At 37.5% G+C, this 19,063-nt stretch overlaps 1 protein-coding gene across 2 annotated transcripts in view; it reads right to left on the bottom strand.

Moving 5' to 3' along the window:
* Positions 1-19,063, bottom strand: part of CSMD1 (CUB and Sushi multiple domains 1) — a 2,110,588-nt gene that overhangs the window by 14,617 nt on the left and 2,076,908 nt on the right. For both annotated transcript variants that reach the window (XM_017501161.1, XM_017501162.1), the window contains exons 57-64: positions 18,576-18,758; positions 12,133-12,309; positions 11,087-11,266; positions 8,489-8,662; positions 7,736-7,909; positions 6,405-6,478; positions 2,995-3,106; positions 1,215-1,394 (exon numbers count right to left, since the gene is read on the bottom strand). In XM_017501161.1, the coding sequence (XP_017356650.1) occupies positions 1,215-1,394; positions 2,995-3,106; positions 6,405-6,478; positions 7,736-7,909; positions 8,489-8,662; positions 11,087-11,266; positions 12,133-12,309; positions 18,576-18,758 (1,254 nt within the window). The remainder of the gene's footprint in view (positions 1-1,214; positions 1,395-2,994; positions 3,107-6,404; positions 6,479-7,735; positions 7,910-8,488; positions 8,663-11,086; positions 11,267-12,132; positions 12,310-18,575; positions 18,759-19,063) is intronic.

Here is a 19,063-nt window from a genome sequence, read left to right as displayed (position 1 = left end):
TTTTTATATGAACACCTTATACATATACATTTTGAACCCATGTCTTTACAGCAGAATATTCTTGGTGTTTGTGGGAAAGTGGAGTTTAAGGGTGAAAAATCAATATAAATCTATCTACTTATATTTCCATTTAAAGTGCTACAACAGAGAGCCTTGCAAAGGAGGGTGGCTTCTATGACTTTTCTCATATCCTGTTTGGAATACCCTGCCACATACTAAAAGGTAATACTCCACATAACCATGACATTAAGTCCCTCTTGATTGTCCAATACCCCACCCAAATCAATCAATTTATAAATTACTATTGAAAAATACAAAATTATTTTCATTGCAGAATGTTCATTTTTTTCTATCAAGTTAGATTTAATTCATATTTTCTTAACTTTCATAGTTTTATATCAAACTACAAGTTACCATTTAAAAAGTTTTCATTCTTCTGTTTCTAACAGAGAAGGGCAAGGGAAAAAAAATTCTCTTTAAAATCCCTAATATGAGAACTATAATAGGCCCCAGGAAATAAAACCTAAGGTCGGTGAGTTTATCACACTCCATCATTTTTGGTTTATGCTGTTTATACTCCATGGATTTATAAATTACATATGAGGGGCCAGGGGACCTGAACGTGTAGCTATCATCAAATCTGACCCAGGCTGATGACTCTCACTTGGAAACACACAAATTTGTAATTAATGGATCATTTCCAGGTGAATTGCCTTTGTAATTTTAAAAAGTAGAATCACTGTCAGGAACACATAAACTTGTGATTTACCACAAACAGCATGTGATCTTAAAAATAACACAGAGTTTCATCTACATATTTCAGGATACTTGGTGATATTTATTCATTTTCATCTCTAAGAACTATTGTTTTTCTGAAAATATAGAGTATTATTTTCATTTTAACTCAGAATGCTTTTCTTTAGGCAAATAACTTTTTTCTTTTGGCTTAAAATAATACAATAATTTTATGATGTACTAATTGCATACTAATTATACTATATATCCACTCAGCTCTGCCACCATTGCATAAACATGTAGGATACGCACATTCACAGACACAGCTCACGCACATGAGGCACGACTGAGGCCGGTGACGATGCTGCAGCCCTCATGCTCTGACTTATGGGTCTCACACATGGAAGCTAGCCTGATGTGCAGTCGATCCTTCCCCTTGCTCTTTAGAAAAGTATGCCACTCCTTGATCAATGACTTACTTTTACACACAGGTGACTTTCCTGTCCATTTCATATCTGCTTTACATGTTCTGTGCTCAGATCCACCTGCGAGGAAAAACCCTGGGTGGCAGGTGTACACTAAGGTGTAGCCAAAAGTAGGAAGATCAATGGCCCTCACGTCCGCGTGTGCTGGGGTTTCGGGCTGTCTGCAGGCATGAGCTGAAACGACACGGGGAAACATGGAGACTTTGTTTATTGTAAAGCTAGCACGTGTCTAAAGAAACAAATAGGCCAAAATAGTTTGGAAGTTGTTATGCAGTCAGTGTGTATGTGTATATATACACGTATATACGTATACATGTAATTTTTTGGTAGAGATGATGTCTTGCTATATTGCCCAAGCTGTGCTAGAACTCCTGACCTCAAGCTTTCCTCCTGTTTGACCTCCCAAAGTGCCGGGATTACAAGGAATGAGCCACTATACCCATTCTACATATATTTATAGATAGGTAATTATGTGCGAAGATTTAAAGTAGAGATCACAGCTTCAAAATAAAAAACTCTTCTGCTATACTGCTAAAATAAATATGTTAAAGATCCTTAAAAGCAAGCTCAGTCTTATAAATTATACAGTCGATTGCATACTTAGATATATGCCTTGGTTTTTTTCTAGTGAAAACTAGCAAATTTATTATTCAATTTAATTAATAATTTATTTTGGTAAAAATTTGATGTGTATTTAGAAACTTAACTGAAATATTATAGATTCTTATTTTCTTTAAAATATAATTTAGGAATCAATGAGATTGCAACGTATATTCTATATCACAAATCACTCTATTCTTTATAAAGTTTGTATATATGCTTGAAGTAAAGGATTGGCATATGATAAAACAAGTTTACAATTTTAAACTTGTGCATGCAATTGTTTTAAGAATTGTCACTATTTCACTAATTAGTAACCATAACAAATACCTGATATTATCAAGCCCCATTATATATAGAAACACATGTATACACTCACATATACATATATGTACATATACTATCAACATGTAATTTGAGTAGTGATTTAGAGCAGAGATGATAGTTTTAAAATAAACACAACAAAAAATCACACCTCATATACTATTAAGATATAACAGTCTCCAAATGTTTTATGTTTAATATAGCAAGAATAAGACACTGTATTTCACTTAATTCAGAGGGAGTGAGATCAATAATTCACTTAATCATCCATATATATGTTTTAATTCTCATGATTAAGTCACAAAGTAAACTGTGATCCGTAAGTATGTATTTGAATGACCAATTGCTATATACTTCATATTATAGTGAGAATAATATTTTCAACAGTTCTACTTCGACTCTGACATATGACATTATTCAGTTCACCCTCTCTTTAGTAATTCAATGCAAATATTTTAGAAGAATAATAGCACACACAAACAAGTTTTCTAAGACTGTTAAATATAATATTATTCACTTATCTTCGGTTTCAAGCAGTTTCTCAGACTTTACTGTGCCTTAGAATCTCCTGGAGCGCTTGTTAAACTAAACCACCCCGCTTTTCTCCTCCCTGGATTCCTCCAGAGTCTCCAATTCAAGGTCAAGGGTGGGGCTTGAGAACTGACTTCACAGCCCAGTGTCCAGGCAATACTTATGCTGCCAGCTCTAGGGAACCAGACTTTGAGGACATCCAAGCTTAGGATTACGAAATTAAAAATAATTTCTCATTATTTCCCTTAGTGGTAAACACTTCTCAGACATTCACAGTAAATATATTACTGCTGATTGTGGTGGAAGAAATCACACTTACGTATACATTCAGTCTGTATCCCACTCCATGTTAAATTTGCAAGGCAGGTGCGAGTCGTGGAACCTTGAATATGGTAGCCTTTTCTGCACCTGAAAAAAACTGTGCTTCCAACCTAGAGAGGAAATCCAATACCAGCTTCAGAGGCCAAGGGAACGTGCACAATGTAAAATGGTGATACTTGAAAGCACAATTTGGGGTAAAAGGAGAGCAGCCATTTCTCACTTTAATGTCAAGTTATTGTCTAAATCAACATGTGCATTTTAACTGCATGTTAAAGTCTTATACACAATGTAGATTGCTCAACGAATAATGTAAGATCTTTGCAAACTGAAAATTTAGAAGGCTGTTTGGGTAAAGAAGTTATTATGCCTTTTAATTTTAGAGTTCTCTCTTTTTTGTTTGCAATAATTATTATTTCCTTTTTCATTTTATTCTTGCCACTCACATTTTAAACAATTGGTATTTGTTATTTTGTTAACACTCCCCGGGGATTGCTCAATTCCTGCTCATACAGAGTCCACCAGAACTCTACCTGTCTTTCTAATGTTTCAAACTGTACAAACCAGTTAGTGTTATCTGAATGTCTGAGGCATCTTCCTCACCAGGGCTTCACAAACCTAACCCCTCACTTAATTCTCTGTACTTTGCTTAAATTTCACATCCTCTGCAGATGCTTCTCTGATCTTCCAAGAACAGATCACATGCTGCTCAAATGCATTTCCCCAACATCAATTGTTATCTGCACCACTCACTACAATGTCCTGGAATTGCCTGCATATTTATTTACCTAAGTATGTTCCTAACTTAACCAGAAGGGCCTTGAGGGGAATCTTCCTGTGATCTGTAAATATCTTTTTTAGGGAATGAGCTATGGTCATGCACTGAAGGGCACCGAAGATTGTCCATGGTTCTGTGTATCTGCAGCATGAGGCCAGCATGTCCCACATACAAAAGTAGAGAAAGGCAACCCCCAGGGAAGGCAGGTTTGCAATCATGACACCTCGGCTTGGGACCAAACCATTTCCTTAAAGCCTGACTTATGAACGCACGTAAGTGTACCAAGTTAGAGTCTGAAGAGTCGAATATCCCTCTTGTTTCTTGCTCTGAGAATTTTAACCAGTTATTTAATTCCCTGTGTCTGCCTTCTCGCAGGAGTAAGCCCATACCTCCCTTGTTGGGATTCTGGGAAGAATAACTATAAGTAAAACACAAAGAAATAGCTGGTACACTGAATAGTGAAAAAGGATTTCAGGAGAAAAAATGCTGCTTCTAGCACCTGATAAAATGGAAGCAGGAATTTATTAAGAAAAGTGCAAATTTATCTAAATTTTAAATCAATAGCTAATCTAAATTCAATGATGGGAAAGAGTTGACACATTTACTCTTGATTGATTGATGGATTTAAACTTTAGAGTCAGGGCCTCTCTCTGTTGCCCAGGTACAGAGCACAGTGGTGCAATCATAGCTCATTGCATTCCGGACCTCCAGGGCTCAAGTGGTGCTCCCATCTCAGCCTTCTGAGTAGCTGTGACTACAGGTGCACCTTACCATGCCCAGCTGATTTTTTGTATTCTTTGTAGAGATAGGGTCTTGCTATGTTGCCCAGGCTGGTCTCAAACTGTTGACTTCAAGTGACTCTCCTGCCTGGGACTCCCAAAGGGCTGGGATTACAGGCTGAAGCTGCTGCTCCCAGCCCATTTCCTCTCTATCAGGAAGGCTGTCCATCAACGCTCCATGCAAGCATGACAGCAACTCCAATCAGACGTCCTGGTCAACACGCTGACATTGTCAGGAAGATCATGGACAGCCTATATCATTTACTGGTAGAAAGAAAATACAGTCTCCTTCTCAATAAAATTTCTTTTAGTGGAATATACCAAGCCACGTTAACTTGATTATCATACACTAACACTGGAGCTGTGGGCTTAGGAGACATGCCTGGCTGGAGAATGGGAGCTAGTCATTTAAGCTGCATGATGAACAGGGCTAAACACAGGGGCATTTCAAATTGAAATGGCTCACTTTGTGCAAGTAATGTTTCAGCATATGTGCTAAAGAAAATGGACAACAATCTCATCGATTACATTAAAAACTAAAATGATCCTAATAAAGCAAGAGAAAAAAACATTTGGGGAGAGCTGCATCTCACGGTCTCAACCACCTCTTTAAAAGATGGTGTCTGGGCTCTTTATTAGTAAATCTTACTGTTGGGTAAAATCTATTATTCATGTTAGTGTATCTAATTTCTTATAAGGAGGGTGAAGGATTTATCCAACCCTATTAGTTTCATATGATAGGTTATAGAACTGTGTTGCTAAATATGGTCATCACCAACTTGTAATTACTGTAAGTTGTACATAGGCAAGTTAAGAATTGCTCAAAGCAATGGTGGTCAAAATGTTTCATAGTGAATCAGTGAGAGCGATACCCACATATACTATTTTCTAATATTTCTTGACAATTTGGCATTAAATATTTAAATACCTGAAGCATTTACTTGAAATTTAAGGCAATATTTGAGACATAATAGAGAATGTGCTGGAGTTAGCATATTGGCTCCCTGTAAAGATTTCCTCTGTGGGATGCAAGAGAGCTACAAGGAAATGGCCACTGTGCATCAGAACCAGTAAAATGGGAATGTTTTCGTGCTCATGAGAGATGGGGAAAGTGGCTGAGGAAGAAGATTTTTTATTCTTAATTGATGAGATCCCTAACTTGAAGATAGAATATATATTTAACTTTTGTTTTCAAAGGCATACAACCAGAGAGCAGTTACGGGAGTATTTAAGATGGTTAAAATGTTTTATTTCAAGCTTCATTACCTTCTACTTTCAGGTATTTCTCCAATATTCACTCAAGTGTTAACGTTCATTTTATTAAAAGTCGAATGAACATGCTGAAGTATTATTTAGTATGCTAATAATTCATAGAACTTTAAAGATCATATGGAGAACTAATTTCACAAGTAAGCTTATACTAAGGGGCTTATATACATTTTCTCCTGTTTTTGTCTCTAGAATTTAATATTATTTGGCCACTATATCCAGTCCCTAAATGGGACCTTTTGTGGGTAGCTAATCAGTGACAAGTTACCCCAATTTGAGAATTGCCATGTGAGTTTAGCAGACAAATAAGAAAATGATGCGTTATTTCAAATAGAAATTAACAAAGCAACTGTTACGTTAATTTCTATTTGAAATCATGCATCATTCCATTATTACCTAGTAAGCAAGATATATATACTCATTTTTATAGTTAAAAACACATGTAGAAATCCCCTTTGAATGAATTTTATTCAGATAAATATAACATAAATAATGTATGATATATAAAAGCATTTAAATATGCTTAAGTATCAAATATATTTTATATCTCCAGAAAGAAAACATAGAAAATTCATGATGACCTACCTCATAGCCTCTGGAGCTGTTCTGTATTCCGAAGTGTGGCGTGCCAGGGTCTGGGCAGGTGTTATGGGCAGGCCCTGAAATTTGTGATTTAAAAAGAAAACAGGGCACCAGATACGGTTATTATGGGAACTCTAACAGTTTTTACTGAAAGGTCTCATGAAATAGAGAAAGTTTTGTTTTGAGAAATGTACAAAATGTTTTTCAGGAAAGTTAAAAATTAAATTGCTACTTTTATCTTCTCTTCAAGACATCTTCTTTAGATGTTAATTTTTAGACTTTAAGTAGCACGGGATGTTCTTTTTAGATAAGAATAAGTACATTTTTCCCACTGTCTGGCTTTTTCCTATAGAAATCTATTTGTTTGGTCAACAATATGCCATCCTCAATAATGATCTATCACTATCTTTTGGTTTATTAGGATTCAATTAATAGCCATCTCATTTGGTTACCCATTACATTATTCTGAATTTCTTTAATTAATTTTCCTCAAGATCTCAAAATGAAAAATATATTTAATGCTTTAAAATTGAAGCATATGAAAAACCAAGAGTGACATTTTCAAAAAATGTAGGACCGGGGCAACCCAATGGCACTTGAGCTCTTTTATCCGTGGCTCTACAGTTGCCAGTAGAAAAACAAAATAGATAACTTCTTAAAACTTGTTATTTAGGGCAACTAAAATAGTAGGGGAAAGAAAAACATTTTTAGTGTAGGGATAGCTACTATATAGCAATAGTTTAAATCAAATAACAGCAAATATTCCTATAATTAGAAAAAATGCTTCAATGACAGTATTTCATTACTACGATATTTTTTAGGTAGATATCATTCAATTTTTAAGAAAATAAGACTAATTACTACCTTTTTACTAAAAGTTTTTAGAACAGCCTATTCTGCTTAGTCTATCTCAATGATAAAAACTAACTCAACAATGAAACTCAACTCTGCAGCAATAAAAAAAATAGCAAGGCTGTCTCTCTGATGAGGGCTGCTTTAGAGAATGTTCCTAACTGCACCTTTTCCCTAAACAATGAAATTGGCAGTTGAGGTAGACAGGAGGAGGGACAGCTACTGAGGTCAGAGAACAAAGTCTAGCAGCTACTTTAGCAGACTTCTGACTTAAACACCAAACCTAGTTTGCATGATTTAAAGGAGGCCGCCCATCGGTTTAGCTGATTAGTGCTCAGTCCTCTTTAGCACAAAGAATATTACTTTGCACAGTAAACTATCTGTGGGAACGCTATGCAATCACAAATGACCCAGTTTTGGAATGAAATGTCCTCATGCCTGAATAGCCCCAAATATCACCAGGGCTGTATTATAATTATTACCAATGCAGGTAGGTTGTATGCCGCTCCATGTGCCGTCAGCTTGGCAGATTCTTCTTGAAGATCCCACTAGTATAAACGGAGATTTGCACTGAAAGAAGACTTCAGACTTAAAGGTGAAACTTTTCCCACTAAGTCGCCCTTCTGCGGGGGTGCCAGGGTCTCCGCAGAACACAGCTATGGAAAAAAACCAGGAAGAGGTCAGCCTTCAATGTTCCTGGATCAGCTTCACCAATTGAGCTTGGTAACTAGTTTCGGTTAAATCTGTAGCTTTAACTATTAAACAAGGAAAAGACTAAAAGGAGGCTGGGCATGGTGGCTCACGCCTGTAATCTCATTTTGGGAGGTGGAGGCAGGTGGATCGCTTGAGTTCGGGAGTTTGAGACCAGCCTGGGCAATATGGAAAACCCCCACATCTACAAAAAATACAAAAATTGGCTGGGCATGGTGGCATATGCCTGTAGTCCCAGGTATTTGGGAGGCTGAGCTGGGAGGATGGCTTGAGCCCAAGAGAATGAGGCCGCAGTGAGCTATGATTGAACCACTGCACTCTATCCTGAGCAACAGACCGAGGATCTGTCTCAAAAAAGAGAATCTGCTCTTGGGCAACACAATCTCAGGTTTGAGTTTTTGTATATTGTAGGGCTATTACTCCCCACCAGGAAGGTCCTCAAGATGTAACCTAAGGTGTGCCCCGATGAGCCGGCACTGCTGCCGCCCTGTAATGAGTGGAACAAGTTCTGCTGTGGAACTTACGCAGGCACTGGGGAACCTCTCCTTTCCACACCCCGTGACCTTCGCAGGAGAGGATGGCAGAGTGAGAGAGCTGGTAGCCGTTCACGCAGCTGTAACTTATGCTGGAGCCCCAGTGGAAATCCGTTCCCTCCACTGTTCCATTCTGCACTGGCGGCGGCTGAGGACACAATACGGCTGTTTCCAAAGAACAAACAAGATCAACATTCCGGAGCTGCCACTGCAGCTGTGATGTTCAGACGATTCACATTTTAATGTTACCTGAATTACAAATGATATCTACATAGGTTTTTAAAAAATACAATAAAATAAAGGAATTTCCAAGGAAGATAGTACATCAAAATAATAAAACTTTTTAGAATATTTCTTCATTAATATAGATCAAGTATATAAAAGCAAAGTTATGTCAAAACATATAACGCTGTAAAATAAAACAGGACTGAACATGACATTCTCAACATATACAAGACCAAGCAAGGAATAAACATTCTTGTGTAATTTGTGCCTTTTTATGATGGTTACCAAGGACAATTCAAATGAGGAGTTGATCAGATGACACAAATTTATAGGCACAGATGGTAAGAATTTTCCTGGCCATCTGTATTTCTTATTTAAAGACAGTACATAGTTTCCAAAAGACACAGTCTGTCCATCTATTTGCTGAATGTTTTTTTTTTTTTTTAGAAAGGCTTGTGTGATTAAAGCAGATCCTGTGAAATACCACTTGCAAGTGTTTCATCACAGCCTTGGAGCCTGATGTCTACTTTATGGGACTGAGAACAAGAACCTGGTTTCTAGGGAGGATCTCCCTGTGGGTGACATCCCCACAGTTCTACCTTCACTCTGGAAATCATACCAAAATGCATACTGCGGGGGCAAAAATTCAAAACCCTTTGTGTAAAATCCTTCTCTGGAGGTACAAAAGCGTCCCTAATTTTTGAAATTAATGGAAGTTTCCAAGTGACCCTGTAGGTAACAGGAGGCATTACAAGAGAATAATTGCCTGCCTGCCTGCCCGCATTTTGTGTGTTCAGGTTCATGCCTTCTCATGTGAGAAAGACAGGCCAACACACTCAAATCACACATGCAACTCAAACGTTGGAAATGGGTCCTTCTCTCACCATTACACCTCCTACTGATCCGTTCACTTGTTCAACAAATCCTTCCTGAACCCCCATAGTGAGGGCTGGGGAAATGCCCAAGGGAATGTCCAGGGGGAGGCCCCAGTGGGAAGAGACCTGAACTACATGGGTCCCCAGGGGGTGGGGGAAAGGCAGAAACGGGAGGAGACACGTTCAAGGAGGGACAGAGAGAGAAAGAGGTCCCAGCTGGTAGGGCCTTGTTGGTCATGGTGTTGTTATAAACACACTGGGTACTAGAAAGAGGATAAAAATTCACACAACCATGCACGAAGTCTATTTTATTGGCAACTTCCATCATGACTATTTGACCTGAACACTGACAACACAACTTAGTGCATTTCATTAAACGTTTACCTAATGTCTGTTATATAACAGATGTAGTACTAAGAGTTATGATAGAAAGAAGGGAAGGCAAAGTGGTCCTTCGACTCTACCGGGAGAAGAAAGCAGGATGGTCCAAGGACATACCCACATCAGAGGAGAGGGAAAGCAGTGTTTTTGAAGCATCCGGGTCACATTTAAGCCTCACATCATGCTGTCTACACAAAACCATCTGTCTGGCAGACCCCACTGGAGACTACACCTTCTCCTTTAATCTCTGAGTGTCCTAGCTCTCCCTCTCTCAGAATTTTATTCGTTCCTAGTCTAATAAAGAGGAGAATGCCACCTTCTTATGTTTGGCCACTGGCAACTTTGGAGCCCTGCTCTTTCCCTCTTCTTCTTGTCCTTCTTCTGCAACAGCTAATAAGAAAGCCTGGGTAGTTCTTCTTTGCTTCTGGTAAATAAACCATCACCATGCAAATCCCTGGCCCTTGTACAGCTTGTCCTCAGCCCTACTTCCTGGTCACTGAAAGAGCCCAGTCCACTCACTCTGCTTTGCTGAAGCCGCCTTGATGAGCTTGAGCCTGCCTTGATTCGCCCAGAGGGTCCAGTCCCATGAGTCATAAACCTCTTCCTGCCTTGTCAGTGAGTGTCATCTTCAGTCTCAGCAACCAAACCCCACGAAACTTCACAGTGCTACCACTCTCTACCAGTACTCTGCCATTACCAGGTGATTATCTTGTCTCTCCAACCTGTCTCTAAATTCCCACAATTAGATTCACCATTATATACGCCATGACACCGAACATAGCCAGGGTCACAGGTTTACCCAGGACAGCAAAGCGTTGGGTTTCAGACAGACTCCAGGGGTGGCGTGACCATCACGTAACCCTGACATCTCCAGTTCCTGGTTTGTGATCCTAAGCCTGCTCCTCTACCTCTCTGTGAGTCAGTTTTTCCATCTGTAAAACTGAGATGGAAGTATTCTAAAAATAAAGTGATTTAATAGTTGCAAATTGGTTTTCCAGAATTCCTAGCCCCTAGAATGGCTACATAAATGCTTGCAAAATTAAACAAGGCATAATTCACTGAAGACTCCTACACATATCTGTAAAACCCAAAGAGTCAGGACACAAACCTTTGCAGACAGGTTTGCTCTGACTCCACGTGCCATCTTTGGTACAGCGAATAGTGGCTGACGTGACCGGTTCCATGAGATAGCCAGGGCTGCACTGGTAGCTCACAGTCTTGTTGAAGGTGAAGTCGGTCCCAAACTGGATGCCATTTGCCAGTGTGCCTGGATCCCCACAACTTATAACTGACAAACAGGTAACAGGAAAGAATCAGAGAAATTCATTTACCATGAAATGAATTAGTCATCATTTCTATTCAAGACACTCCCTTTGAGCTGTTATTCAGCGTGGTTAAGCAGTGAATTAATAAAGCAGTACTACCCTCTGACATTTCACTGACTCGCTGTCAGGAGGGACACCTGTATTTTTTTTTCCCATTTATTTATTTGATTGCATTTTAGGTTTTGGGGTACATGTGAAGAACCTGCAAGATTGTTGCATAGGTACACACGTGGCAGTGTGATTTGCTGCATTCCTCTCCATCACCTACATCTGGCATCTCTCCCCTTGCTATCTCTCCCCAGCTCCCCACCTCCCACTGTCCCTCCCCTATTTCCCCCCAACTGACCCCAGTGTGTAGTGCTCCCCTCCTTGGGGACACCTGTATTTTAAGAATGACTCATTTCTATCCTGTTGGCAGCTGGCTGTGCAGATGCAGGTTGCCATCCCTTGACTAGCCCCTAATTAGGCCTGGTGTGTAATCAGAAGCACAACAGGAAGCCTGCAGTCAGAGAACCAAAGACATTTCTTCTTTCTCCACAGAGTCAATGGTCTGTGGACAGAGAACGTCTTGACATTTTTTGGCTTCAATTTGACGATGTCCGACCCAATTGGCCTTTTAACGTAGCTTCAGCCATACAAATAAGAAAGTGGAGAGAAATCTTAAAGTAGATAAGAAATAGGGTCACAATATCACACACATAGTTTTCCTTTTTTTCTCTCTGAGTTAAGAAAACATCAGTATAACACCTTAAAGTCAGTTTTTTTCCCGACGGAGTGAACTTCATATTCATAGTAATGTCTGATTCTGCCCTGATGTCCAGTTACTAACTTGTGCAGTCGGGAGCAGTGCCTGTCCAGGTCCCATTGGCTGTGCAATGCCTTGTCATTAGCCCTGAGGTCTTGTAGCCTTCCCAGCAGGCATAGATGACCGAGCTGGAGAACAGAATGCCATCACTGCTGACAATCATTCCGTTGGTGGGAGTGCCAGGGTTGCCACAGGACACAGCTGTCAAGCAGACAAGAACAACAACACATACAGTGAGTGACCCGGGATGAAAATGGCAAACACAGGAGAGCAGTGGTTATCAATGCAATAGGCCACGCATTTATTACAAAAACAAAGCACATAATCCTACGGGAGTTCCTTAATATATGCCTCATTATGACTCATGCGTTATTTTATGGATTAGCTACAAATATAAAAATAACCTTTCAATGTATCTTTTCTAAAGTGAATTACTTCCAAACAAATTAAAACACGAGTTAAAGCACCAAAAGTACAAGACCTTGCTGTTTGGGGATGGGATGTTTTCAACAGCATTGCTATTTGAGGATTGAATGCTCTTCATACCATGGCAGAATTGTTGTGATTTTTTTTCAAAAGAATATCTATGATATTAGCAACATAGAAGTATCTTCCTTTAGGTAATCACTGTGTTCTTAAAAATCTAGGCAGTTCAGGTCACATTTGACATCTCTAGGAGAATTCACTTTGGAGAATAAAGCAAGCCTCAGAAATATGAATGACTGCACTTGAACTGCTCTGTAAAATGGTGTCCTCAATATTACCAGATCTAATGGCAGCTGTGTTAATTGGCTTTGACATGACTGAACTTTGTATTTCTCTCAAAAGGCTCTTAATGCCACGTAGAGGCAGTAAGACCTCAATTAACGATGCCGTGTACAACAGGATTACTCTCTGTGTCTGTTTTTCATGCTCTTTAGTCAGTAAACAAAGTTTGGCTGCTGCTGGGTACGATTCAGGGTGAACATTTCGATCTACGATTTTTTTTTTTTTTTGCCTTTTTTAGTTCAGCCTCTTTACCAGAAAGATTCCTGTATTTTCTCCTTGGCACTGTCACAATAATATACAATAGGCAGGTAAATAAAGGATGTGGCCCTTGGCTGGGTTCAGTGAGAAGAATATCTATCATGAGACTGCCTCCAAGAATGATCAAAATATTTAAAAATACTTTTGCGCCTTTGATTGATCCAATTTCAAATCTGGCTTGGAGAACAAAGGTACATTCTTCTTCAAAACACTGAAGAAAACATCCTGCAAAATTTGCACAGCATATAAAAGTCACTGTACTGGGAGTGGAGGGGACTACCTTCCTTATTATATAGAAAAAATGCACTGGTGCTCGGGTTGAACTGGATCTTTTTTGAAAAAGCACTTCAGAGTGCACATGCTAGTGCTTCGTACACCGACGCTGAGGGCAGATGTAAGTACTCCATCAGAATCGTCTTCTATGATGGCTCAGGTTTAACTTCCGATCCTTTCTAACACAGATCTATTAGTAGTTTCCCGGTTGGCTACGAGTTGGGATATATTTACCAATCCAGAATCAGATAATATTTAAGGTTCTCTAAAACTTGAAAGTTTATGACTTTAGTATTATATGACTATAATATATATTAAAATTTCATATTGCAATAATTAAGGGTTGGACTATCCAAGACAACTATTCATTCAACAAACATTTATTCATCAAGTACTGTGCAATGGGTACTGTGTAGATGTACTAATGGAAGGCCTGTCACAGAAAGGAATTGCATTTGGTGCAATTCACAGTTTAACAAACCAAAAGAAGACAGTGATGTTATTGTCATCTTGTATTCTAATTATATCTGCTATTCAGTTGTATGTGTAAATCCCCAAAACCCACCTATGTAGAGCTAATACTCAAATGAATCAAATAATTGATGAAAAATATTCAATTCAGTTTGTAAGCAAACTAAAATGTTAGTTAGCTAATATTGTTAATGAATGAGTACCATCATAATGCTATTCTATTATTGAGAAAGTCCCCTCAAATATTGTACAGTGTAAAGTACAATTCATGATTAGCTTTCTCTTTTTTTTGGCTGACAAAAACCACTTTTACTCATGGTTATAACTACAAAAATGACTAGAAGGCAATGTCAACATCTTTGCTTTTATTTTAATGCAATGATGTAAAATTATAAGAGAGGACTGACACTAAAGCAAAACGAAAGATAAATTTAGAGGATAAAAAAGAAAAATAAATTAACCTATAAGTTTAAACTTTGCCATATTTTCTGTTCCCCAAGTTTATTTTCTTTTGAAATATGCTTTTATATAAAGTACATTTGGTTAATGTAACTTCTTCAGCTAAAACATATTTTTCTTTAACTCAGTTTACAATAACATTATACTTATTTTAAATACACTTTATTGTTTACAAATATTAGTACTATTCATTTTACATGCTACCTAAGAAAAATTGCTGTTGAGTTAAATAGGTGTGACTATTTGCTCATGCAAGCTAAATAAACCTGAGCAATCAATTTAAATTCCTTAGATGTAGTGCCTTTAACTATAAAATGAGTATTATAAAAATACTTATTCCCACATGTAACAAAATTACCCATGCTATATGTAAAATGTCTAGTATGAGATGTGATGTGTTAGTGTTAGCAGTGAGGTGGCTTGTAGCTTATGCTATTGCTATTTTCACCATCATCACTTTCTTCCTTCTTGAGTAAAATGTAGCTTTATCATAATTTCACTGGAAAGAGAAATAAGAGTTCCCTAATGCAACTAAAACCAAATATTTTAGTTATATAATGCAACTTCATGAGATAGGTCCATTTGAAATGTTAAGTTTGAGCCTATGATTTAAAGGCTCGATTGCTAACAAAAGCAACTATGATTTAACGTGAAGGAAATATATCTGTAATATAAATTCTTTGAGTTGAGGAATTTTACATGACTTTTCATTTTGAATTATAGTTTCCTCCTCCTTTTGACAATGTATTCAATTTACCATCAGAATTTTTTGACAGGAGATTTAGAGGAGATAATCTCATTGGCTTTGAAATAATCTTAACTAGGGGACTAGTCAAGTCATAGCTAGTCATAGAAGCTACACTTCCTGGAAATGCAACCACTGGTGACATCCTTTTTCATTAACAGTACCTCACACTTCAGTGATTTGTACCTTATTTGTATGATAACAAATAAGAAACACAATAAAAACCTACAGATTCTCCAAAAAGTATTTCAAATTTTTGCTGGGGACTCTGTGTGTGTGTGTGTGTGTGTGTTCACTCATTGATTTTATGATTTTTATACATAATTTGCTGTTTTGTTGGTGTAACATCTATCGCAGTTGGCTTAATCAGCTTCCCATGATGTCTGTATCATATAATGCAGTTTTGGAAGTAGTCAATTTTGAGGGTCATGGCATATTTGAGAAATATTTTCAGCATTGCAACATTTTTGTAACTTTTTTCGTCTGTATATGCATCTTTTAAGGTCTAAGTTTTTAATTTTTTTCATGGAAAACTTTACATTTCAAACTCTAGAAAACCAAAATGCTATTTTAAAAAATATTTTGCATAGTCTGATTTAGGTACATTGGGAAGTGAAACGCAGTTAAGTTCTCTTATTCAAATAAATCAATTTATGTGTGCTTCAATGGAATAGGACTCATAGTGTGCCTTCATAGCCCAGACAGTGAGATTTCCAAGGAAAGGCATTGTTCACTCTCAACTGCTATAATTTTGTTCATCTTTTAAGTTTTCAAAACTGAAATCCTGGAGGTAAACATGATATAAAATGTGCAGTCTCAGTGAATGGCTCTCTTTGATAGAATATTTTGTATTCAGCTTTCTGGGAGTGTCAGAGTCTCTGCTCAACATACATCAAGTTTAGACTGCAAACCAGGGTTTAGGCTCAATTATTGCATTTGGTATTCTTGAAAACAGAAGTATTGTCCTGCTTTTTATCAGCATCAGATTCTATCTATAAAGTCTCAATTATTATTCCAGAACTTAGTTATGGACATGCAGGTCTCTTTGTAACTACCTTAAATTTTGAATAAAATCTTCTGATGATTGATCTCTAAGTCTCTCTGTTTTTAAGCAAAGGAGAATTAAGACCCAGAATCAAAACTTTGTGAACTCTACCTAGAATCAGGTCTAGAGTCCAAATGTTTCAACTCATGAACCGTGTTGCTTTTCAAAAGTCCTGAATGATAAATGCTACAGATACATTAAGCTATTATTAAATGTGATTTATGAGAAATGTTGAAATTTTAATATGGAAATTGTTTTAATTTACTGGCAACATTTTTTGTAACACCACACTTTTATAATTACAGGATTACACAAATTTTGCAATAGCAATATAAACAACCCTTACACACCCTTTAGTCACATTCACTATGTACATTTTGCTCACATTTTTTTCTCTCTTTCTAAATATGTACATTGTGAAGTATTTGAGTGTAAGTTTCACACATGATGACTCTTTACAGTTAAATATTTCAGTATGTGTTTCCTATGAACAGACATTTTCTTATATAACCACAATAAAATTATTAAAAGCATGAAATTTAACTCTGATGTAATGTTGTCTCATACACTTCCATGATCTAATTTACTTTAAGCTCTTGAACACATTTTTAATAGTTCCCTTAGTGTCCTGTGTTAGCTCACCACTCAGATCATCTCAGGGTCAGATTCTACTATCTCAGTAATGTCTTTCAGAACTCTCTTTTGTTCATTGGAGGACCTAATCCAAGACCACACATTGCATGTATCAGGTCTCTTAAATCTGAAAGAATTGCTCAGACTGTGTCTTTTCTGAATTTGACATTTTTTCATGAGCACAGACAAGCTGATTTGTTGCATGCCCCTAGGGTTTCAGGGGTTTTTATTGCTGCTGCTTCAGCATTAGATTCAGGTTATGCATTTCAGTGGCAGTATCATAGAAATGACAATGTCCCTTTTTCGGTGCTTCATATCAGGAAGCATAGAACATCTCCTTGTTAAAATATTGGTGATAATGGTTTATGCCACATGAATGCTTACCCAAGCTACTATATGATAGAGTAGAAAACACTCTGTTTTTGGTGAGAAAACATTGCTCTCGTGCAAATTTTAATACCGTAATCTCTACAAGATGAGAGGGAACTAAAAATTTGCATTTGATTAAAAAAATTCTATCAGTTCATAGTGTCATACTTCAGTAAATAACAAAAGTATGATCCTGCAATCCATGGCTTGCAGACAACCATTTCTCACTACGAAGTAGTGATATTTGACCTAAGACAACATTTTTAGGGCCTAGTCTTAAGATTTACACTACTTTGATTGTCAAGAGGCAATTCAGAGTAAAATATTATCTTGAATTACTGTGTTTCTGTGCACATATGTGTATGCCTATATTATATGCATATATATAGTTGAAAATAGTCTTTGAGAATAAATACAATATGAATGTGCAAATATAACATATAAATATGCAAATATATACACAAATGTTCATATATATATGGTATTTTATATATGAAATTAATGTTACATGGGTTTATACAATATAGATAGATCATATACACATATTATTTCTATTTATCTATATAGAATGTATAATACAGTAAAGTACAATGAAGATTAAGGAAATTTGACTTAAATTTCTCATAATGATAGTGTATATGTGACCTTATTCAAGTTGGTCAAATTATATGGAAATTGTTTCATACATACAAAAATACATATTGAATTAATTTGCATAACCTTTTTAGACTCAAAATTCTATTGAGAAATTTGCTTGCAAAGAATTCCTAATATTTACAGTTCTATCTGTCTGAATTCTAAATAAGGTTTTAAACACTGAATACATGGTTACCATCACCTCTCAGTTCACCTTTCCTGGAGGCTACATTTCTGATACACAGTGCCGTGTCTGTGGCAATTCTTACTGTCATTACTGGAGCATACCACCACTTCCTGCTATGCCTCTCAAATATTAGAATCAAATAGACTCCAAACTATTTCACAGAATATAACTCCAGATTCCTGTGAAATACAGTGCTCCAAACATGGGCCACCAATGGATTGAAAATGACATGTGAATGAAGCCTGCTTCCAGCCGGCAGAAATTCCCATCAGTGATTTGCATTGATCCTACTCATCACTGGGGAAGCCCACTCACTCACTGCCAGGATCTAGAAAATGCTGGCAACAGCACATACAGATTATCATTGGGAGAAGATGAGAAACTTTTGTATTATGAACTTCCAAACAATAAGGATCTGTGTGATGGGACCTGTGGACACTAGGGATCCTTCCACGTACTCAGTCATGATTTTTGATGATGCTTTCACAAATTTTGGGGGGGAAAGATTTTATTGTACAAATAGCATAAATCTCTAGAATTTTTGTAGAATTTTTCTAGGCATTTTAGAGCGAGTTGTGTGGTTTTAACTTTCAAGGTGGACCTCAAGGCTTGCCGTTACTCACCCTCGCACACCGGCTGCAGTCCTGACCATGACCCGTTGAGCAAGCACGTGCGCTCAGGGGAGCCCCTCAGCTGGTGCCCCATTTCACAGGAGAAGCGGAGAAGACTCTTTGTCTTAAATTCATCCCCAAGTCGAGACCCATGTGCTGGGGTCCCTGGATCACCACAGAATCCAGGATTATTTCCTATTGAAAATAAACACATATGGCCATCCACAATTGTGTTAGACATGTTTTAAGCAGAGTTGTTACATTTAAAGATAATGAAAAGTGGTTGGAATTTATGTTTAACATGAGTTATGGTGACACAACATTCTGGCAATCACGTTAGAAATAATTTCTTTGTGACAGCCCCAGAATGAAAGAATTTGGGATGTTGCTCCTGTGTTACTAAATTCACAATAGCCTATTCGAATATGGCTGTGAGAATACATAGCATTTCCTTTGGAAGGAGGAAGATGCTGGGAATGGTAAACGCATCAAGTGTTCAC

Source organism: Cebus imitator, unplaced genomic scaffold (genome assembly GCF_001604975.1).
Source record: "Cebus imitator isolate Cc_AM_T3 unplaced genomic scaffold, Cebus_imitator-1.0 Scaffold279, whole genome shotgun sequence".
In the NCBI taxonomy this organism is placed as follows: domain Eukaryota; kingdom Metazoa; phylum Chordata; class Mammalia; order Primates; family Cebidae; genus Cebus; species Cebus imitator.
The sequence above is the reverse complement of the archived record's forward strand: the minus strand, read 5'-3'. Positions and strand labels throughout refer to the sequence as shown.